General features: G+C 37.7%; 1 protein-coding gene across 3 annotated transcripts in view; it reads right to left on the bottom strand.

Annotated features, from left to right (window-relative positions):
* Positions 1-24839, bottom strand: part of ZFYVE9 (zinc finger FYVE-type containing 9) — a 55741-nt gene that overhangs the window by 26519 nt on the left and 4383 nt on the right. For 2 of the 3 annotated variants that reach the window (XM_048313420.1, XM_048313418.1), the window contains exons 2-5: positions 13055-13159; positions 8359-8463; positions 5536-7595; positions 287-386 (exon numbers count right to left, since the gene is read on the bottom strand). In XM_048313420.1, coding sequence (XP_048169377.1) covers positions 287-386; positions 5536-7595; positions 8359-8428 — 2230 coding nt within the window. In that variant the 5' untranslated portion in view covers positions 8429-8463; positions 13055-13159. Of the gene's footprint in view, positions 1-286; positions 387-5535; positions 7596-8358; positions 8464-13054; positions 13160-13771; positions 13872-24839 lie in introns of those variants that run through there. The other variant, XM_048313419.1, reaches the window with a different exon arrangement.

Genomic DNA, 24839 nt, shown 5'->3' with positions numbered 1-24839 from the left:
AACAAAGCATCCAGAGAACTCTTCTGAGTTAACATAGAAAAAAACCCCAAAAGTCACAGATTTTTCTATCCTGGTAGAGCACTCCCAAATGAAAGCTTTCAAACTCACTGCAACCTTACCAGTTTTTCTGCTCTTCACAGGGATTCCACATCAGCCTCTCAAGCACCTCTACTGTTTTAGAATACTTACCCACACAAATAAAGTATTTTGTTTTTCTTAAATACCCTCACTGCAGCTCCACACAAAGCCAGTGAAGTGCCATGTCTCAGATTCCCTTCCCACTCACCATTCATCAGCACTGAGTGGCAGATCACACACACTCTGGCTTCCTTTCGGTCCATGTACAGCAGCTTGCACTTCAGGCTACAGCACGCGGCACAAAACACCTGGAACACAGGGGAAACTACTCAGGGCTGTGCACAAATATGGGACAAACTGATGAATCTGGACAACTGAGTATCAGCTATGTTCTTGACATGCAAAATATAGAGGTAAAAAAATCAGTATTTTCCCATTAAAGCCACAGTGACCAATACCTACCCAAGGTGCCTGTCCTACTAATTCTGATGATTATTTTGGGGAACACATAAATGCATTTTCCTGATACTGCACTGTGGTGTTTTTAAATTTGTTTGGCATAAATGACAATGGGGGTAATAAATACCTACCACATTACAATCCCTTACAGAATTAACAATTTGGGAGTTAATTTCAGTCCTAGAAAAAGCATGAGTATTACCTAGAATTAAATACGTTTCAATGCACAAGTATTCCCTATCTATAACAGACTGCTATGGCACAGATTAATTCAAACTTAATTAATTAATTCTTTGCAGTGGTACAATTCACTATACGGAATTGGACATTAGGAGGAATTTTTGGACATCAGGAGGATTTTCTTCACAAAGGGGTGATTAAACATTGGAATGGGCTGCCCAGGGAGGTGGTGGAGTCACTGTCCCTGGAGGTGTTTAAGGAAAGAGTGGACGTGGCACTCGGTGCCATGCTCTGGTTGACAGGGTGGTGATGGGTCATAGGTTGGGCTTGATGATCGCAAGAGATTTTTTCCAATCTAAATAATTTGGTGATTCTATATTAGCAACTCCAGCTGTTTAATCTCTTCATATCTAGCAAGCTGTTCCTCGGTTGAGGAGGAATAGCAATTATCAAAATGTTTTAAGTGTCCAACATATAAACCAAGACATTTAAGAAAGCTGAATGACATTAGTACTGCAAGAAAATCTTGCTCCATTTCTATAAAAAAGCTCATATTGACATGAATACAAACACTACAGCATCACAACAGTAGGGAGAACTCAGGAACTGCATTCTGTGCACACTGGCTGCTAAAGGGGCCAGGGCAAAGCCCCAGGAGCACAAGGTGCTGTGGAGATCCAGCTGCAGTGCTGGTCCTTCTCACCTGAACCAGCTCTAAAAGCTCCCCAGTCCTGGGCAGGAAACAGTCCTGAGGCTTCTCCAGACAAACAAAACCATAAAACAAGAGCATGGCTTGTGCACCAACACACACTTGCATGCAGATAGGATCCTACAACAGTAACTGCTTTCTCAAAATCCTGCAGAACATGTGCCCTAAAGACTTCTTATTTGTTTCAAATAATTATATTTTCTTTATTTTAAAAAAACCAGTAGTTCCTCAGGGTTATTTTTCAGGTGATGTGAAGATACTGATGAACATCCATTTCCTGCAGAAAGGTAATGTCACACTCAGGAGATCTAGAAACAGAGGCAGCTACCTAACAAATGAGTTCAGACAGCAAGAGAGAATTTCAAATTTTAATTATGGGTGGATATTATCTCTGCAATTCACTATGCATTATTATGATCTGTAACACTTTCTAAACAAAAAAAATATTCCATCACTTCAGCAGCATTATTTCTGTAATATAGACAAGAAGCTACACAAGATTCTTATATATAAATGTGTTTAAGCCCAATTAAATTTCAACCAAGTTAAAGATCACACCAAATTACAACTCCTTTGCAGCCTGTTACTTGCAGGGTTTTAGTGTCAAGTGTTTAAAATAAGTAAATACAGGTTATGAACTCAACATGAGTTGAGAATCAAATGTGCAGAAAGCTCAGCCTTGTCTCATTAGAACCAGTTTTAATGTTTTCTAATTATGACAACTCAAACATTTCAAAACCAAAACATAATTAAGTATACACTGGCATTTTAATGCAAAAATAAAATCCACCCTTTCACATATGTGAAAACCTTTAAAAAACCAAAGCAAATGTACTTTAAAAATCTGATTTCTGCACTTACACCTTAACCCAATTTACAAGTATTCTAGGGAATATTAATAACAACATCACAGCATATTTTACAGACATTTGACATCATTTCAGTTCTCTAGGCAAAACTTCCAGTCAAAAGTTCATTCAGTATTGAACACGGAAAAATCAATGTCATCAACCATAAATGAAGGCCCAACACAAATTAGTATCTAATTTAGGACCCTTTTTCAAACAACACGTTGTGCATTCATGAAAGGTCCCAAATGCAATGATTTAAATATTAAAAGAGAAAATAGAAGCAATGACAGAACATCCCCACCTCCTCTCTCAGGCTGCACCAGCCTTGAGCAGCAGTAATGCAGAGAACGCAATCCAGCACAACTGACAAGTCAGACTTGTTATTAACAATCACCAAGTCATTATCTCAGTACATCATGCTATAAAAAAACAACAGAGCAGTGTCAAAGCAAGTTTTTATGTTACTAGAGTTTTCAGGTTCACTAGGAGTTGTTAAAGCATTAGTTGTTAGGGGAATTGCTGATTTTTTTTAAATATTTTAGTGGAAAAATACAGTTTTGGCTGTCAATAAAAAAGATTGCATACAAATTTTCTGGTTTTCCTAATCAAGGATGATGATTTCATCTGACAATAGAAAGTACAAAAATACATAACATATAATTTATGAATGTGTTCACACACATTCATCAGGTTCTTAATTTTAACTCTAAATTTACTGTAAGTGTATTACTTTCTATCAATCCAAATAGTTCGTATCATCCATTAACTCTGCAATTATTACCCTGAAATTAAAAACCGAGACAGACTTTCCAGTTGCCACTCAACTATTTTTAAATGCAGTGTTTATTCCCAAATGAAACAGATACATTCACCCCTACTAAAATGATTTGTCATTATGCTAATAAAGCTTAAAAAGAAACTGTTGTGCTAAAGCTTGTGTTCAAAATATTGAATCCCATGACTTCCTTTAGAAACAAATAACTGCAAGAGCTAAAGACATTGTCTCCCCAGTTCTTTTAAGTGAGATTCAGACATTTAACAGTGGAAGCATCCCTGTGGTTCAGTAGTTACCTACACCACACATGGTCCACAGGACTTGCTCTGGGGCTGGGAATGGTGACCAGAAAGCAGGAGCAGACAGCTGAGAACTGGGATTTCTCAAGCCACTGCAACCACATTCATCAGAGCTTGTCTGTCAAAGCTTTGGTCTCTCTCTGCCCAGAATTGTTACAGGAATTAAGGGCTGTAAAGTAATTTGCAGTAAGTGCTAAGTATTATTTGACTTACACTGATCCTTAGCATTTATTAATGAGTCCTGTCTGCCACATCTTCTGGCTGCTCTTGTGCAAATTTAGCCCAGTGTCTTGGGGTGACCTTATGAGACAAATATTAGCTAACAAAAGCTTCTAAAAACAATCCATTCTAAGTCTACTGAGTCAGTTTGTCTACTGAGCAGAGGGATTTTTTATTTTATCCATGTCCTACATATAATCAAAAAACCCACTGGCACTGGTTGCTCTTCTCAAGGTTTGTCAGAAGAATGTAAAAAAAGAAAAAAAAAAAAAAGGAAATTTTTGGCCTTGCTCCATCGTTGCATGTTTTGTGCATTTACAGATATTTTAATTTTCTGCAATCATTTGTGCAATTCAGGGCTTCAGTCGTTACAGAGAAGCAGTTACATCCAAGCAATAAACTTGTTTAAAATACAAAAATAAGCAGAAAACGTTACTGCACATGAAAATTGTACTCATATTTGTTCAACTCCAAAACAAAAAAAAAATTACCTAAATAACAGCATAAGTTAACATATCAAAGCTAAAATCATGGACAATCCTTTAACTTCCATGCCTTACAGATTCTCCTTAGCTGCAATGAGAAGAATGAGGCCCCTGATGTTAACCAAAAGGTACACTAAGGTAGGCCTGTGCTTCATGTGATGCTTAGTGATCACCTGCGGTTACTGGCTCCACATCAGGACTTCCACTGCAACCAAGCTGCAAGAGGATGGGCAGAACCAACTGGAAGTCCTGGACCAGTGCACAGGGAATGTCTGCTTAGGTTTTAAAAGTGTCCTGGGAAAGACTGTTTAGCATGTGAGAGATGGAGTGCTATGCATTCTGGTCCTAAAGGGACAAAAGGGACACATACTTGTTCCATTTTGGAGGAGCAAGCCTGGGGCCTCTGCTGGGCTGCTTCCAGAAACAGCTGGCATGAGGGTTTGAGCTTTCCTGATACATTTGCTTCTCTTGGGTCCTTTATCCACATCATTCTGCTTTCCCTGCACTCTTCTGGTAGCAAAAATTATCACCCATAGCAGCCAGGAGGTCTTTCAATCAGCTTCAGAAAACTTTGAATGAGGCCTAAATGAACCAAAGTTATTTTTACTCTAGTTCTTAGTTGGGTTTAGTATTTCTTTCTACAATATTCATTAATACCTAATTGACAAGAGTGTTAGTTTACTGCTTTTGAATCATCATTATTTTTTCCCTGAGTTCCTACTTACACCACTGACATGTATTTCAGTAAAAGATATTTGGAAATAATTTACAAGTTAATAATTCACAATAAACTCATCACATAAGAATTTGTGTTCACTTAAATGGCACATACATTAAAAAAAAATCCTCAACAATAAAGTATTTCTTACACAACAAAAAGTGATACAGAAATTACGTTTTAGTTGTCTTCATTACAAAATTTCTCACCATGTGGACATACATATATCAGGTTACAGTTAATTTACTTTTTTTTTCCCCAGGAGCAAATGTATGTTTAGAAACATGTTAATACTATTAAAAACAATGTAAGCAATATGAGAAAAGTTAGTGAAGAAGACTGAGAAGAATCAAGTTGATCAGCCATGTAAACCAGCAGGATGCCAGCAATCCAACAGCCCACTCCCAATGCACAAGTTTGTTTCAGTAACTTTAATGGGATTATTGATGCAGTAATTTCTATAAAGCAGCTTCCTGCACTGAAACAGTTTATAAGAGTTTGACATAAACCCAAGGATGACGATCATTGTAATCAACAAATACAACTGCTTATTTAGACTAGTAACAATTAGTTATTCTTTGTTAGAACCCTAAATAGATCAGAGCTCACAAACTCCCATTTTTGCTTCATTCAGACACGGCTTTTTAGGAAGAGATGTCACAGGTAACTATATCCAGTAGTTTAGCAAGCCCTCTGATGTGATGTTGTGCAGTATCAGGGAAAAAAAGATGCTTTGAGCTTATTCACAAAATACGAACTTACCTTCCCACAGGCTCTGCAATGGTGCCTTCTTTTGGTGAATGTAAATCTGGCCTCACATTTCATACAGTTTGGTGCTTGAGAATCTGGAACCCACACTGGAGCCACCTCACCCAAAGTCGTAAAAGGCTTTCTGGCTGGAGCTCCAAACTGACCAGCTCTGAGATCATTATCTGGACTATCTGGGGCTACTGCAAGGCACGAACTATTAGAGACTCCAGATTCATACTCATCCAAATGTTCCCCATTGGAACCAGTACCAGAGGCATTTGAAGATGTTTCACCAGGAAACGTGTCTGCTGTATCCCCTAATTGTGTCTTACCAAAGACATTTTTGTTTTTACTATTACCTCCACAATTTGGGGGAATAACATCATTTTGTAAGTGGTCCGATAATGGCTTCGGAATCTGCAGTTTCAGATTTGTGGGTTGCTTAGGCCTTGCACCACCAAAAGGAACACTGATATATTGCAGATTAGTCACTGGTTTTGGTGAAGTTTGCCCTTGCATGGATGAAACCTGACTACAAAGATTATGCAAATAATTTTTCTTTATGTGGTCACCAGTGCTGTTTAAAATAAGACCGCTCCCTTCTGTGGTCTCATTTCCTCTCTGTTCATAAACATTAGGGTAACATTCTGACTTGCTCTCCTCAATCTCCTTTTCCTCTGTTACCGAGTCTTCCTTGGAGGGTAAAGTCTTTGGAACATGAGCAACAACTGGGTTCTGCATTCCATAGGAATCACAACCATTAGACAGAGAGCTTGCTGCTGATGTAGCCATCACATCAGAGAGACTGGACCCTTCAAGCTCATCTGTACCAGACCCTTTTAAGTCTATGCCTGCCTCCAACACCCCATCTTCATCTTCTTTGCTACTACCACATGCATCATCAAGCTGTTTGGTCTGCAAAAATTTTTCATTCTCTCCTAGAGTTTGCTTATTATTCATCTCATTCAACTTTGTCAGTTCCCAATTAGTCATCTCCTGAGATTCAGGGTAACATTCTGCCATGCTGTGCAATTCCGTTGTGCCGAGATTTTTATCACATTCAATGACTTCGCTTTCAGTGGCACTAACATCCTCTGCAACACATTCCTTGTAATTGCCACTTCCAGCCACGTTAGGTTGACAGGTTTCGGTGAGCCCAGATAGCCTAGACTGCAACTGCTGGGTTGTTTCCTGTTCTACGATTAAGCTTCCACTACTGGAACCAGAAGAGTTTTTAGCTTCTGTATCTGCTCTCTGAGGAATGGCTTTACTAGTGATATTTTCAACTGATGCACAGTTTTCTTGCATTTTAGCAGTACCATCAACTGGTCTCTGTAAGAGAGTCACTGCATTGATCCCTGCAGTTGTAGCTTCTGAAAACAACGAATCTTTACTCATATTAAAATCCTCCTTCAATCGAGAGGAGGGGCATGCAGCAGTCAGGCTTTCAGAAGAAGCATTAATCAAATGACTTACAGAGTCATCTTCAGTGCACAGCCTGTTTACTTGCTTTTCTGTATCTATATCCTTTTCTGTGGATCCATTTACAGTAACACTAAACTGGTCACTCTGTCGATTTTCATTATCCAGTGTAAAGCTAATGGAGTCCATTAGGGACTGACTGTTGTAATTTGTACAATCCACCACATCATCACTTTGTAGTGTTCTCCTGTCACAGTTGTGCATGACTGCCACCACTAGCACATTTTTCTCCTCTGGCAAGCAAGCTGTATTTCCACATTTCTTTTCTCCTGCTTCCACAGAGTTACACTGATCATCCCGATTACTATTTCTTTTAATCAATTGATCATCTGCTGCCTGATCATCAATCCACATGACTGGGGTCTCTGGGCTTATGCTAAAATCCTTTCCATTAGCACAGTGATCCCCTCCTCCTGTTGGTGTAGTCACTGAATGGGACAAGGAGAAAGACTTTAATCTCTGCTGACATTCATTAGGAGTTGTAGCTTCATTCACATTGGCCACAGTCGAGTTGAATGACAGGCGACAAGAAGGCTGATCTAGAATCTGATTCCACTTCGCACCCAGCAGTGTAGGTGAAACAGCGGCATCTGAAAAAGAAAACTTCCTGTCATATTAAAGCTACAGGTTCTGTTAGGTTCTATTAATCCTGCTGCATTAGAATGCCCCAAATAGAAATGCAGAGGTGCTCAAATACGGGCACTAAAATGAAGCTCACCTGCCATAACCAACATCCTTGATCAACCTAAGTAGTGTAATTCCATAATGTTTCTGGAACTTGAGAAGTTTAGAGCTACCCCAATTACTATCAGGTTGAATTTGCAACTTTGAAGTATTGATTAATATATTTCGGACAGCTAGAAGTGCTTGGAAAGATTCTCACCCCCATAAAATGTTCAACTTCCTTGACAGTAAAGAATTACCAATTAGACTAAGCAAAAAATTTAGTGCTTTGAACATGATAACCTTCATTATATGATTTATGTGACCTAATAAAACATTTCTGCAAAAGAAGCTTAAAATAAGTTTTGTCTGATTTGTTTAAAATAAATTATTTAAATATTGCTACTGAGATTAAGCTTCACAAAACCTTTCTTTAAAAGTGTATGGCACATTTGCTATTAAAAGAGTGAGAAATTTTACAAAGGTAAACAAGATGAATGGAAGCAGAAGAGAATACTTCTAAGAAATGCTGAAGACATACTATGCAAAATTAACAGATTTTTTTTGTAAATTCTGGGATTAATTTGCAACTCAAACCCACAAAGGATATCACAGATCTCCCCCTCTTCAATACTGTTCTCTGTAGAAGACATCTGATGTGCATCTACAATCCTGTTTGAAATGACTCACCTTCGTTTTGCTCAAATTCATCTAAAACCTTATCGAGGTTATATGCCTCTGCTTGGAAATAGTTCTCCATTTGTCAGGGAACGACCACCAGATCCTTGTCTGAACCTGCCAGAGAACAAATTACAATCAGATGCTTAACCTTCAGTCAGCAGTGTTCCACTACATACTGTCCTGATTTAAGGAGAAAAGTCCTTTGTAAATCAGATTTTACATACATTACAGACATAACTCAAAAGTATATTCCAGGAATAAAAATTATTTGTGTGCTTCAACTTCCTTAATTCAGATTAACAACCCCCCCAAACTTGCTTTGGATTTTATTACCTCCAGTCTCTCACATTAATGTGTCTGGCTATCAGGATCACCATAATGGTAAGAGGAAAACTGCTGTGACACCAGTCCAGAGAACCAGAAAGGCCAACTAAAAAATCTGAAGATCTGACTTCCAGATCTGTGCTATCACCAATTAGTTCATGTGGCTCTGAACATGTAGTTTAAACTCCCTGTGCTTCTGATTTTTTAATGTACAGTAGGCTAGCAGTATTCTATGTCACTCCTCATTCCCCTTGAGATGCTTCAAAGATTCATACTTGTAAAAGTTGTTAAGGGACTTAATGGGTGCTACTTGAATTGTACTACCGCTTAAAATGTCTGCTTTAATAATCCTTGTTTCTTTGAAAGGCAGACACTGGAAATCTAGCAAAATGCATAGAAGTAAATAGTCTCATCACAAGATAATGCTCTCAGGCTAGAAAAGAAGATGACATGGGAGAAATGAGGGGGGAAAAAAGCAAAACTAAAGCAAAAAACCCAACCCTGAATCATTACATAACTACCTTCACATAATAAGTAATATTTTGCCCTAACAGCAGTAACATGGACTCCTCACTACCAAAATCGTGTAGCAACAAGACACCCTGATTTGTTTTTTCCAAACATTCACTACCAGCAAAGACATTTTCAGTGGGAAATGTGTGCCATAACCTATAAACCACAGAGAGACCTTGATTTGATCTGTTCTCTGAACATCATCCAAAACAGTCTTATTCTCTTCAGAGTTGGCTTTCACTGTTCTGAAATAAGGCAATGGAGGAGGAGAGGGTGAGAACCTTGTTTTGCAGCATGAAGCAGTGTTAGACCTGACAGCTCAATTAAAAACCTGCTTTTTTCCACCAGGGATACCACACATCAGAGGAAGTTTCCAATTGAATACAATATTTTACTATTATCCCCATAGTATCTGGATTTGAGGAAAGCATCAACCACCTTTATTTCCATTACTACAACATTTTGTATTTACCAAGTTACAAATTATAAATATTTACCGTACAGCAGTTTTGTATTTATTATGGGCAACAGCTGCAATTAGGTTATTGACAGGAAAAGACTGTGCCTTAAAATATCACAAAATGCAGAGTTCAAGCTTTCAAGGTCGACTTAAAACTTGAAACATGGTTGTTCTAAAAGGTGAACATGATACAACATAAATACATTGCTATTTAACATAATCAGACTAAGGCATGTGTTAAAGATATATACAAAAGCTAGTTTTGAAGAAAATTAATCTAACAGTAACTTAGAATTGCAATAAGCATCAACAGAAAAAAGACCATTTGCAATATAATTCAGAGATAAACTCGACTTGTCATCTGACACACTCCCAGAATTGGCCTCTGTTCTGGGATTTTAGATTAACTCCTTCTGCAAGGAAAATAGATGATCTGCCATATCACTAACTGTGCACAGATGCACAGATCATAACACAAGCAATGCAAAAGCTGCCCACCTTGATCACAGGCTGCATTTCAGAAGTTTCAAAAAGTAAGACTGTTTTGTACGAAATACAATATAATTTCACATCCATTTAAAATGTATTTAATTTACATTATAATGATAACACTGCTCCTAGCAAACAATTGATGAAGGTCAATGATGCAAAGAGTACTTGTCAGTGAAGCACTCCAAGACTGAAAAGTGTCATAAAAAATTTTTGTGCTCATGAGTTCCAACTGAAGAGAATAAAGACCTTTTATATCACTATTGTTATTTTACTTACTGATGTACCAGGATATATGGAGAACCTTTTATTTTTAAACTCACAGTCACTAAGCTGACAGCCACTCTAAATGAGATCTCATTGTCTGTGCAGTAGGTATTTCTCAAAAAAGGTCAGCTGCAAATCTTCAGATCTAAGATCTAAAATTATTATTATTATATAAAAGAACACAGCAACCCCCCAAGCTTTTCTGCAAATTTCTGCCAAGGGCAAAACACACTGCCAAATCCACAGAAGTCCTTAATGCCCTCTCCTCTGTCTGGCAGTAAAGGAGGACAAGTACTCATGTTCCTAACAGATATCAGCAAGGCTTCCTGATTGTCAGCAACTCACATATCTGCCAGTTGAAGATCTAATGCTTCAACTCTCCATAGCCAGCAACTCAAGATCAAAACAGAAAATAAACTTGCTCTAACACAGCATGCTGTAATAATTGAGTAGCTGTTTTCCCTGTGGTTTAGAATTTAATTTTATTTTGAATATTTTTATTAAATACCCAAGCTAATAAAAAGCATATTCCTTTACAGGTCTTTTGAAACTTTTGACTGCAACTAGCATGTACCACTATAAAAGCTTGGAAGACTTTTAGAATTATTCTAATCCCAAAGTTCCTCTTAGTACAAAGGTTGGCATGGTGTTTTTAAAGGATCCTTAATAGTTGTGAAACTCTGTAGTATTGTTCAAACATCCTGACATGGCATCGAGAGAAGCTGATGAGCAAACACACAACTTAGATTCTGGAAAAAGGAGAATAAAAACATGAGCAAATCACAAAGAAGTTTCAGTGGTAATTTTAGCTGTATGCCACCAAAAAGGAGATACTTCCTAAATTAGTATATATTGGAATGAACAGTATGAAGGAGAGGATTTTGTGCCACTGCAAGGAAAAGGAGACATAAACCACCAATGAATAAAATACAGAAGATGTTTTTTTTCCAAAAAGACAGTCCTCCATGTACAGATTTGCCAGAAAAGACTAATTATGGAAAAAATAGTAAAATTTTGTATTTTATTTAACTCTGTATACAAAAAAGAGTAATACAATGGTTACTACCCACTGGTATAGTAAGTGCAGAACCCAAGATCATTTGTTACCCATTGCAGAGACATCTTCTGTCTTTCAGGGCAAAGAGCTAATTAAAACATGCAGCCTGTCAAATCAGATTATTTTCAAGCTCCTGTTGGATCACAGATCATGCATAATTCAGGAACTGTGTTTTACTTATCAATTTCTTCATAACAACAGCATGGGCTTACCATCATTTTCATTTCTGAAACTTAGGAACTTACATTCCATGAAGCTTACATGCTCTAATCTCCCTTGATATCTAAATTTAAAGGTCCATGTACCAAAAATGTGTGTGTCATATCTACTCAGAATTACTGCCCTTGTCATCGCAGCATTCAGACATAACACAAACTTCAGTTGCATAGTGGGGGAGGGAAGGAGACAGAAGTGAAGGACAGAAAACCCTCCCTTAAAATTAGGTGTTATTCTGAACAGGCTTAGCCTTGAAGACTGTCTCTCAAGAGAGCTCAGATATCCCACATGCCTGCTTGCTCTTGGGAAATGAACTGTACAAGAGACTGGCCTTGTGTCATACCTGCAAAGCAGCCAGACTTGTATTTGTGTTGGGCTCTATGATAAGGGATTATGTAACCCATGATCTTCTGAACTGCACATCCTAAATTATCCTTGAGATGTTCTCACCACGGGAACTGACAGCCTTTAGTCTTTCAAATTGTCTTTAGTCTTTCAAATTGTCTTTAACAGTGGATGATCAGCTCACAATCACATTAAAATAATGTAATAAAAAATGCACTGAAAGGAAATAATACTGACATACAACTATTGGCCTCACAGCAAAGGCCTAAAAACCAGAGAGTATGTAAAGGACCAGAATAGAATCCCAGGATTTCCTGTCATGCTGTCCTGTGGAGACAACTCTTTCAATATCAAACTGTGAACGTACATGTTTCATTAATCTCTTACTAAACAAAATGCTCAAATAGTTTATTATAGTCCTCACAAAAAATATCCATGAAAAGCTCCTAAGATGGAAGTCACAAAGGGCATGATCAAACTGAAACCAAACATTGCTCATTCATCCTGATAAAAATCACACATCCAGAAAATGTCACTTTCCTGTAGCATGACAGCACAGAAGTACAGATCGACTGGACAGACTGATTTATGAGATCCAGTGCTCCTGAACACCTCCTTCAACCCCAACAAACAATGGTCAAGTGCACAGCTTGTTCCAGCTCCCTTCGGCGATCTGTGTGTCACCTGTCCCTGCGAGTCTCTGCTGTAATGAAGAGTTTGTTCAGAGTTGAGCAATAGCTTTATTTAGAACTGATGAGGTCTGTCTACAGCACAGACTGAGAAAGAAAGACTTTGCCCACCTTCCCCCTCTCCCAAACAAAGTAAGACACAGTCTTTGCTCTAAAACAGGGCAATTACTCTCAGTAAAAAACAAAACAACAAATTGCTAAAAATACTCCATCATGTTCTATGTAAGAGATACATCCATATACAAAGGTGTACGTAAATAAATATATATCCATAAGAATACATAAAAAACATCTCAGATGCAGAACCCTGAATCACTATATTCTAAAGCAGAAGTTGCCTCTTACCTTTTTCTCTTATACATATGTTAAGAAATGAATGACCCTGTGCCTTCTCATGATGACTGCAGCACAACCAGCCAGTTCTGCTGAATCAGGGTGTTCTACTTGATCCTGGAAAGAAAATACAAATATGTATTTTATGATTGGTAATTCCACCACAAACCTTGTTTTTCTCAACACATGGCTGCAGCTAGCACAGGCATATTTGGCAAATGCTGCAAGCTTCAAATGATTTGGATTACATCTGCAGCTTTAAATTCAGGGATGTGTGCACTATGCCACTATTGCTCTCCTATAGTCTGGAGAAAAATGTTGCTAATAAAAAACTCATTGATACCTCCCTGTTATTATTCTTCAATTAACTGTAAACCCTCAGTGTAATGCAGCAACTCCAACTGCCCTTGTATTTCTGATGACCTTGACTGTAACAATTTATAAAACTAGCCTCTGAAATCAATTGTATTATACTACAATAGGCCTTCCAAAAATAAAGAGCTAGTAGCTTTGATACTCAACAAAAATTCACAGCCCTCTGAATTCTGTAAACAGTATTCATCAGCTTCCCACTGATTTTGTTACAGCTAAACAAGTGGTTTTGTCTTCAAATTATTCCCCCTACAATCTTAGGCTCCCTTCATTTCCTAAAGGCTGCTTCTCACAAAACCCACAATAGCACCAACCTTCAATAGCAGGGAGGACCCAAGAGGAAAAAAAAAAAGTCACCTGAAGAAACTTTTGTTCTTCAATCCACAGCATTTCTATAGGTCAGGTGCTCATTTTCCCAGGTTGCATCCTAACAGCCAACATAGCTCAAAAATCCAACACAGCCATGGGCAGAGAAAACACAAACTAGCTTATGACAAACAGTGCAACAAGAAAAGGAAAGAGGTAAGTTAAATTCATGTTTTAAGGTTTGCTAGCACTGACATTTTGACCTGTTAGGTAGTTAAAACGTTTATTAGTGCTCTGATGAAGCTGCAACGTATGTTAGAAAAAAAACCTTAAAACTCCGGCAAAATGAACAGTGCTAAAAAAAAAATCAGTTCTCCATGCATGAAAGCAATATTCAGTGTTACACTAAATTTTTCCCAGGGTTGTTTATTATTCTTTTCAGAAATTAGCTACAGTAATAATTGCAGGAAACTAATGAACTGAACAGTATCACTCTGAGTAGTAGTGTTTCCAAACTCAGAATCCCACAGCTTTGGATGCCAGCAGAACTCTTCCTGTATACAAGTTCTGATGTTATGTGTATTTCTACCTCTATAAACTAAAATGAATCTTGGTTATCTAGGAAATAGTAGATGTTCTCTTATTACAACATTCTTCAGATAGGCTTCACATGCATGCAAAAACGGAAGTGGAGGAAATTTAATTCCACTGAAAGGCATCACAATAAGGTTTTTCAAAGGGACGTGAAGTACACGTGGCAGTGAGGAAGGTTTTCTGAACCACCATCATGTCCCCTCCTGGCCTGTAGTGCAGGAAAATGATTCTGTTTTCATGACCTCTTTGAAAAGACAGATCAATTAATGACATTTCTGTCTGTGATTTATGGCAAGGCCTGTCAGCTGCATCACGAACATCACATGAACCAGTCATACATTAACCACAAAGTTCAACCTTCCCTGATCAGAAATGGATCAGCCCTAGCAACCCACAGCTGAAACGTGCTGTGCTGACACCCATGCTCTAAGCCAGCAAACCTTCTAGGCAAGCAATATTCAGGGCAACAGCACAGCTTTATTATTCATTGTTTTTATTCTGCTCCTCTTTCCTTGTTCTGTCCTTCCCAGGTAATGACTTTTTTGTGCGTAACCATTCAACGGAGAAGAACACAGATCCAATCAATCACTGCCAGTCTCCAAAGTAAGCTTTGAAGAGATATTACCTGGAGGTCCTGGAGCTTTTTGTTTACAGTTCAACATTTACTTTCATCAGCCACTTCCCCTTACAAAGATCAATGCAAAAATCACAGCATGCTTACAGATATGAACGTAGTACACTTAAACAAAAAGTAAGTTTAAAAAAAAGTATATTATAACACTTGGATTTCATGAAAAAAATGAACAAGTTGGCAGCAGAGCCAAATTCTTTTTTCAGTAAGAATCTAATGTAAGAAAAGTATATTGAAATTAAAATTGAGGACAAAAGGAATAACTACAAGTGAGAGCCATGAATACTCACAACAACATATAACCTAGTGATTATTAGGTTTTCTCTGAGTCACACACACTGCTAAAAAAGGGTTCCATCACACTTGTAAAAGATGCATACATTTCCACCTAAAAATTATGGGCCCACTGAGACCTAAAATTACTGCAAATGAAGTAGGCCCAGTGTCCCTCCTGTCCCAGTTTGCTACTTGGAGCATTTCAGTTCCTTATCTCTTCTGCTGATGGTTGGCTGAACTCCTCTGTCTCCTGCCCTACAGTGGTGTCACTCAGGTGCTGCTTTGTTTGGTTGTACCCTACATGTCTGATTTCCCTCAGGAGCTCCAAGAAGGCGACTACCAATTATGGCAAAACCAAAACAGAAATTGAGGAGAAATTTGACAAGCAGAGACGTGATCAGAATAAAGAAAGGATGAAGAATAGAAGAAAAGAACTCTAAAAATACAAAATTAGAAATATCTTCCACAAAAAAGAATGTAAAAAGTGTTTACAACATTAAATGAAAGTAATCTGAACTAGCAGAAACTGGAATAGCTTATAATAAATGGAAAGAGACTGAAAAAGAAGCAATTTTGATACTATGGTAAAAAAATGCGAAAAATGCTCAAAGCATGAGGAGATGCTAAAAAATGCTTCCATCTACTGGCAAAGATCCAACTCTTAACTACACTACAGATCCTCTATAATGTGCTACCAGTGAGAAGATGTCTTTGAGTAGGCAGGGAGACATCTGCAGCCATTTTAAGGCACTTTATTATTGCTAGATTAGTTGAACTAGGCATTATCCTAAATGCAAATCCAGATTTCAATGCTGGTATCTTAACTTCCTACCTTGTCTACACTCTGGAAGTATCAGATGGGAGATTCAGAGACTACAGACAGGGGATATGTTCAGGCCCCAACTCTGCAAGAAAATATGAACTACAACAAGAAATACCATAGCAGGGGGTTACATTAACAGGAAATCAGTGTACTTAAACAAGGGGGAGATAGGTGGAAAGTTTCAGGACACACATCAGTAATGTAAAATTAATTATTTTATCTGATCAATCAATCTGGAAGCTAAGCCTTCAAAAACAGAAAAGGGGGTTCTTCACTCAAGTAATATAATGCTTGGAATAATGGTGATTTACCACATGCCTAACAATTTTGTCCCAAAACATGGAGTTCTTTCTACCTAGCACATGCCAAATGAAGGGAAGGGCAGGCATTACAAAGTGTGTGTGACACAGCAGTAGCAATATCTGTCACACACCTGAAAATGCCTGCAATGGCAAGGACTTCAGATTAGACCTCAAATTAAACATTCCAAAATTAAGTGTTCTATTAATAAATTAAACTAGTAGTCATTCAATGCAACCAGAAAAAGAAAAATCATAATTGTTTTCAAAATGCTAAGTTATTAAAGAAGACTCAGCAAATGACAACAGATTCTTTTTAAAATACACTATCTATATCACAGTTCAGATTTAAAAATCCCATTAAAACTCACCATAAATCCATTTAATAAGAAATACTAAATACAGCAGCAAAAATGAAATGCAACAAATATAAACAAGATACAGTCGCTGCTAATCCTTTCCCTGCACCAGAAGCTCAAGATGACCAAGAATCCTTCAGCTTTACTTTCCATAGTTTGCTGATGTTCCTACTACTCAGTGTAAATGCACCCAAGAGCAGGCTGGGGCCCGGCAGGCTCTTTCTGTGTAATACAACACTTTGTACCAGCTCACTACCCATGAATGCTGACAAAAGATAAACTATTGCAATGTTGCATTGGATTGTCTTTTTTTCCAATCAACTGAACAAACAGAGGTGGATAATGCTTAAAGCAGAACAGTCTCTCTAATTATTTCACCAATATTTGCATCTTTTCCCTTGACTCTCCCCCATGCCATTTTAAAGCCATTATTTCCAATTTGTCTCCAGCCAAGTTTCCATAAGGAGACATTCACACATGCCTGAGCAGTAGTAAGGCAGTCAAAAGAGCAGTAACTTCAAAGCAGCATTATAGGAAGTATCACAGTCAAAAGTAAGAGGGAGACAAGACAAACTACAGCAGCATTATCAACCTTTGTGCTCCAGGGAATAAAAGCAGCCCAACTGAAAAGGACACCTGCTTTATAACCATTTACAGTAGAAAATAAAATTCCATTTCCTACCCTTTTTTACTATTTCAAGGAGAAAGCAATTTATTTGTTTTCCTGACATAAACCCCAGCCTTGCCGAGCAGCCTCAGCCTGCTGCAGAGGCCGGGCCTCAGCACCTGGAGACAGGAACCAGCTCCTGCTTATGTAACTGCTCCTGAGTGCGTGGAAAAGGATCCATCCCTGCTCTGGGGAAGAACAAATAGATAGGTTTACACCGCAGTGCTGCCTTCCACGCAAGTTTTTCCAGAGGAATACAGTTGGGGAAAAAAAAAAAAGAGAAAATCCTTTCCTGAGCTTATTCATATGCTCATAGAGGTCACTTCAAAATGTGGTGGTTTATGTATCTAATGTTTTATAACACTTAGTTTCATGCAACTTCCAAGTTTAAAATACTGTAAACCACAAAAAGCTAATGCACAGTGCATTAAACATAAATTTAATATAAAATCATGTTTCTTAATTTGTGCAAGGGTTCCAAGTAATGTCATCAATGTAACAACATAGTTTTTTTTTTGATTAATCCATTTAACATACTGATCTGAAGCTGTTATTTATCTTTATTCAAATACAAAATAAAGTAAACATATAGAATAAGTAGGTTTATGGGATGATTTTAATGTTTTGGCATTTGACAAGGTTTTGTCAATGATGTTTAATACATTTGAAGAATAAAATTACTTAGAGCTCAGTACTCTATCCCAGAGTGGATTAATCCTGTACCCTAACACTTTATGAATTTTTCTTCTTTCTAATGTAGGGTAGAAACAACAATGAAACCCAAATAGACTCAACATTGTTTCAGATCTTTCTTAGATTTGGGCAGTAAGGGAAGAACTGACTAAGGTCCCCTAGAATCTCTAATTAAAAGCCTCCAACTGTTAAGGAACTGTCCTTTTTAAAAAGCCCACGAGGGGCTGACACTGGCGAGTGCCAGTGAGCAAAATCTGATAATAAAAGCCAGAAGTGCCACACAACCAAAATGAGACAGATCAAAAGGACAATGGGCAAGAAGGGAAACTGCTTTGCTACCATTTACCAGCCCATCAATTCCAAGTTGTACCCACCGGGGAGAGAAGCTGCTGGAAGCAACACAATTTATGCACTCAGCTGCTCTTTAGAGAAAGGACCGTCTGAACAGGCAAAAACCACTGGAGAGAAGTCAGGCAGATACTAACACCACCTTTATCAACAGGCTCTGTTTCCAACACTTCTGTGGTCATCTCTGCTCATCTGATAACTGTGTAAGACAACAGTGTTCTAAATTCTTACATACATTTTAAAGAAATATCATAATTATAGACACCAAACAGTCACTTTTTCTCAAATCCTATGTTATGTAAAGCTGGATTACCATGCATCCCTGAAATAAATATGGATTTTTATCTCATACTCTCTTCTGCCTGAAATGATCTCTAAGTAGGTAACTTAATTCCCATTTTGTATAGACCTTTATATTCACATCACACCAAACACATTATAAAACACTGTTGTCAAGTGTAGCAAAGTTCCCGCCCACGTTTGTGATCATGATCTAACATCACTGCTGATGCTCACAGTGCATTATGTCTTAAGTCATCTGTAACTAGTAACTCACTCGATACAACTCAATAATCCATGGCAACAGTGTGTACTGAAACTGCTATTTCTGAGCATGCATCTCATCTATGCTGAGGTCCATTAACATGCTTGTAACAGTGCTGAAGGGACTGAGCACTAATCAACAGGTTGAATGCAGCAACTTGCATTTAGGTTCACTGCAAAGCTTTTTTTCTTTTCCCTGATATATTGTGCCACTGATGCAATCAGGACATTTACCTGAAATTTATGTTGGACTCCAGGAAGTTTTAGTTATAATACTAAATGCCCATAATTCTGGATCTCTGTTAGCAGTCACAGGAAATAAAGACTTAACAGATAAAACCCAAAAATATTTGAAAGCCTTCATTATTAATGAGTTATGAGTATTAATACAGTTATCAGAAATCCTACAGAGCTCGAGGAACGCCAGATTCTTCTGATAGAACTCAGATGCAACATTTCTCAGATAGATCAAAAGTGAGAAACCTCTGCCACTTCTGTCCACTGATAGGGTGATTGGTTCTGCTCAGCCACAAATCCCTACCTCTTCACCCCTCCTTCTTAGCCTGTACCATACTCCTGTGTGTTCTTCATCTGGAGGTCTCCTTTTTCCCCTCTCACATTCCTTCCCCATTCACTTCTTCCTGCATCCATTTGTTTTCTCCCTGCCCAAGCTTTCTTCTTTCTCTGACAAAAAAAATGAGAAACCCCATGTTACCCCATGTTCCAACATTACTGTTCATTACTGGTATAAACATACTTGTGAGCCTTATTAACCACACAAGATTAAGAACAGTGGGAGCAAACCCAACAGCAATGGTGGTACATCCACATTGCAAACAGAAATGGAAGTCTTTTGACAAAACGGCCATCAAAAAAGCAAAAACCCACAAGGCTAAAATAACAGCCATTTCCTAAGACACTGTCCTAACTACCAACCTGCCTCCTACCCAACCTTATCATTCTTTACCATCATTAAGCTCCTTCACAAATTCAATTAAACCCCCAGCCTTGTAGCCTGAAATGCATTTTCTGACACATATACACAGTGGGTATTCAGCATCCAGGACCACTTCCCTCAAGCACTTCCCTTGAAGTCTCTAGTCAAGACAAGTTTTGTTAACTACATAGGAGGCACTACCGTATGTTTCCTCAAATTAGAAGGTACAATTACATTTAAAAGCCATCTGTACAGAAATGAAGCTTAAAAAAAAAAAAAAAAATATATATATATATATAGCCACAAAGGGTACTATAGAAAATGAATAAGGGAACAAAACCACTACATACAAAATTATCTATTGCCCGTGAGTTTCAAGAAACAATATATAACTGGCATCATAAGAAAAGCCACATTTATTCTACAGGAGTATACAAAAAGAAAATCTATGAGTGAATTCCAGAGATGGGTTAAAATGCATTTTACAGGTGACTTGTTAAGTGAAACCAAGGTAAATACAATATAGAAGCTATTAAGCCAGTACACCAATACAATTACTTGAAAGCAGAAAAGCACACAGGTGGACTGATGGTTAAGTAACAACCTTTTAAAGTTACATTTATAAAAGAGTCAAGAAAAAACTGTGAAACACATGAAATACGCTGGGGTTTTTGCAGCCTTCATAATTTATACAAAAACACAGTACAAAATTACTGCAATCAATGCAATTTGCTGTTTCAGCTAAGAGGCTGTTTCAATATATATGCTATTTAAAGTAATCTGTTAATAATAGAACCTAAGAAGTGGGCTTTGCATGTACTTTCAAGTTCACCAAATAAGAGATCATTAAAATACTCATTTTGAATTAACCAATGCAGCATTTACAATGTACCTTTGTAACACCGTGACAGCCAACATGCTCTGCTGGAATATCAGTGTGGCTGGCAAACAAAAAGAGCAGCTGTATACTGAAGTATAAACCCCAAAAAGTAAATCAGACACCTGTGCCTTTCTCTACAAAACACAAGTCTCAGAAGCAAGCTATTTCCAAGACATAGCATACATTTCTACAGTATCACAGGCAAATGGGCAATTCCAAAAAGACTGAGATAAATGAAAAAAAAATCACAAAGAGGGAACTTTCCTCTTACATTATCTCAGTTCACATTAAATGATCATTTATCTGCATTACAGTGCAGATAGGGAATAAGAAATTACATTGGCATGATTGGTTTGCTGTGTATTTTTTAACCATGTAACTTGTGTGTCTCCTCCAGCCTACAAAGAAGGCTCGGTATTCACAGCCTCAGTAATATGAACAAGAGGACTTTTACATACTGGTTAAGTGTTCAGATGCTGCCACTTTTCAAGTGTTGTATCTTTAATCTAATCTCCTACAGAAATTAAGATTATGGGATCATAATGTTCATTTACTATTCTTCATGTTCATATTTAAAAAATTATATATATGTCTGTCATGAAAATGAGTATCTACACAGTAAAAACAAGTCCAAGTGACTGCCCTCCAAAGGAAAAGCAGGCTGCTCTATCTATGTTGGCAGCAACCTGCTGGGCAATCGATACCCATACAGCTCTGGAAAAAAAAAAAACAAACAGAATTATGGTGTTATGTGAGAAAGATGGGATTCATGCAGAGAGGGAAGAGAAGGAAAAGAAGAGCTACTATGGGGCAAAAAACATTTACATCTACAGAAAAGCAAGATTCTTTCATTCCATAGATGGTAGAACAAAATGCTTACTAATATAGTATCTCCAATGACTTGGATACATATAACATCAGATAAGATTTACACTATAAACTCATTCAACACATCTTCCAACTCAAAACAAAACATACTTCTCTCCATCTCCAGATCATGTAAAAATTTCCCTGTTACTTACAAAATCTTTCACAAAATCTAAAGAATTATGGGTGGAAAATAAGTTGTAGCCATCAGAAATAAATCTGGAACAGATTCGTGTGTTTCAGCTCCTTTATTACTGGTTCCAGCACACTGCACTGACTCAATCCAAGAACCACTGCACTCTTTGGAGCACCAGGTTAATCAAGTCCAGTTCTCTGTCCTCAGCATTCCATGGTGTTGGGCAGCATGCTCCTTGGATCTGTGATGCACTAAAAAGACAGGTCAGCACTACCCCTACTCAGCAGCTGATGGGAGCGACACAAAAGATAAACTTTTCTTTCATATCACCTTTATTTAAGAAGTCACCAGCACAGTTATCCACCCCTCTTCTGCAATAAACCACAGCAGCCCACTTGCCTTTGCTTCTCTACAACACCTGCAGAAAAACCAAATGTGCACCTCTTCACTCACTGCACTTCCCAATCTGGCAGAGAAACAAGATTCATTTCGTTTTGTTTAAATTGATATGCAAAGCTCAGAGCCGCAAAACTTGAAGTGGGAATACAAATTTAATTCTCCAGACACCTTCAGCAGATGACTGGGGCAGGGTTTACCTTCAGCCCCACACTCATCACCAAAGTGCACCTCAGAGACACTGCATGTGTGGCACACCCAAGATCAGAATGAGGTCTGAGCATCACACAGACCAAAGGAATCTACATCACCAGAAACTGGGGCCCATATTTTACTATTAATGACACCAGTCTTCAGCCTTCCTCTTAAAATCCAACAATTCAAAAAAACAAGAGAGGGAGAAAGAAAAAATCAAAGTTGTTGAAGAAGAAAAGGAAACAGATAAGAGAACAGTTTCATTGACTGGGTTAAAAGAAATGTAAGAGAAGTACAGTAAATAATAACTGAGAAACAAAAAACTCACAAATCTGAAAACATCTACAGTTTTTGTCATGTTGTATCTTACAAACTTCCAATTATCTGACTGGCCAACTGATCAAGCAATAAATTTTATGCATACTCATACAATTTGCCAATACTTCTTGAATTTATAGTAGCTACATATACTATAAAATCATAGTTTTAAATGGCTTGGCCCTTATTTTAGTGTTCCTAAATCAATCTTCTAGTTCACACTTGGAGTGCGAACAGGTAAGACAACATGTACACTGAGTTCAAAGCAGAGTTTTGACACAACAAAACTGAGCCTGGAAACAGAAAAGCTCCTCTAATAGTCAGTGTCATTCACAGATAAAGAACATATTATGCAATTTAGAAAGCTCTTTGATCTTCTTCTTACACTGAACATTTACCAGCTCCTTTTAAGTGCATCACACTACTTTTTTGGGGAAAAAGTGTGTATGTTCTTCCATCAATAATCTGCTAATGTATTTCACTCATATTACTTCCCCAAATAAAATTTTTAACTTGGAATGAAATAGAAATGTTGTACCCAAAGCACATGTATAAAGTTTGAGTTTTATTATTTATAAAAAGAACAGTATCTCATAGAAGTAAATAAAAACTTTCCAATTACAGTATTTTTTGAAACTGCAAGAATCCAGAAGGCTGTTAAGTACTACTAGAGCAGCTATAGCTCTTCTGTAATTGATAAAGCACACATGAATCTCTGACCCAAGTATGGCCTAATTTCAATTTATCACCTGATAGGAAATGACCTCTGGATTCTTTTTATGCTGGGAAGAGGGAACAACAAGTTCCTCCCAGCTACCATTTTATTAACAACAACAAAAAAAAACCTCTTCTGCAAAATTGCAGTACAAGTAGTCAATAAGCAAAATTCACACTGAAACACTACCAGCCAGCATGGTAATAATTTGGTATATAGCATTTCTTTTCTCGCACTTAACTGGACAAGGGATCTTCTCAGCACAAGCAAAAAGAAGCTCAAAACACTTGAAGTATCTTTGATCATGCCTAATTCCTCTGTCACTAATGAAGAATAGCTGGGAAACAGCCCTGAAATAGTTACCAAACTGAATTCTACAACATTTTTGCACATAGAAAATGGCAGAGGAAAAAACACTTCCAGCTTTGTCTACGTTAGGCTTTAGTGCTTTTTTGTAACTACTGCAAACATCAGTTCAGCTTGAGTCAGGCTGAAAAACAGGAACACACCAGCAAAGGTACATTTACTGCATTACTTTACATCTGAAGCCATCCCCTACACCAGGGTTCAGCAGTGCTGCCTAAAGCAGCAGCTGATGCCTCAAACCTCCATTGGAAAGCTTTCCACCTTTGTTACTATGTTGGAACCAAACTGCAACAGAAATCCAACGTTTTAAAAAGTTGTTAACTGGCAACACCATTTCCAAATGTAAAGCCCTACTGAACTCCCCCGTGCAATCAAGCTCTTAAAAACAAGTTCATCAAGCTTCCTGTGGATATTAAAAGGAAGGGGAAGAAGTATAGGAAAGAAGCAGCATGCAATAAAATTCTTGAAAGACAAACCTAGAAAATCATAGCAGAGCTTACTGGAATGCTTCTGGACCTTCAGGGTATTCTCTTAGACGCCTGATACTACAGTGACCCCACTGACTCATAGATAGGTTTGTAACTTCAGCTGCCATCAAAATATCAGAGATGTAATATCAACAATATTAATACATATAGCAAGACAAAGATAGTTATATTTCTATATACAACACAAAATAAAACACAATACAAACAAAATGTAGAGGGATATAGCTATTAGCATTATCTGCAAATAATTCCATGTGAAAGTTGATCATTTCTATTCAAGAAACACAGAGACAAAAAAACAATGCAAGTGGAATCCAGCACTGAAGTCCATGTTTTTCTTTGCTCAACGTACACTGGGGACAAAACACATGAAAATTTCGATGTATCAACACCAAAACTTCAAAACATAACATATGGTCACACTGCCACATATTGACATTTCCAAATTATCAAATTTCACATGAAAACAAAACAATGTTAAAGTTTTCTAAAGCTCTGGTTTCCCTGGCCTTCATAACTAACACAACTCTTGCCTGAGTTTATCCTCAGACTGAAGATACCACACAAGCTATTCAGAGAGCTCCACAC

Source organism: Corvus hawaiiensis, chromosome 9 (genome assembly GCF_020740725.1).
Source record: "Corvus hawaiiensis isolate bCorHaw1 chromosome 9, bCorHaw1.pri.cur, whole genome shotgun sequence".
Classification (NCBI taxonomy): Eukaryota; Metazoa; Chordata; class Aves; order Passeriformes; family Corvidae; genus Corvus; species Corvus hawaiiensis.
This window is presented reverse-complemented; position numbering and strand designations above follow the sequence as displayed.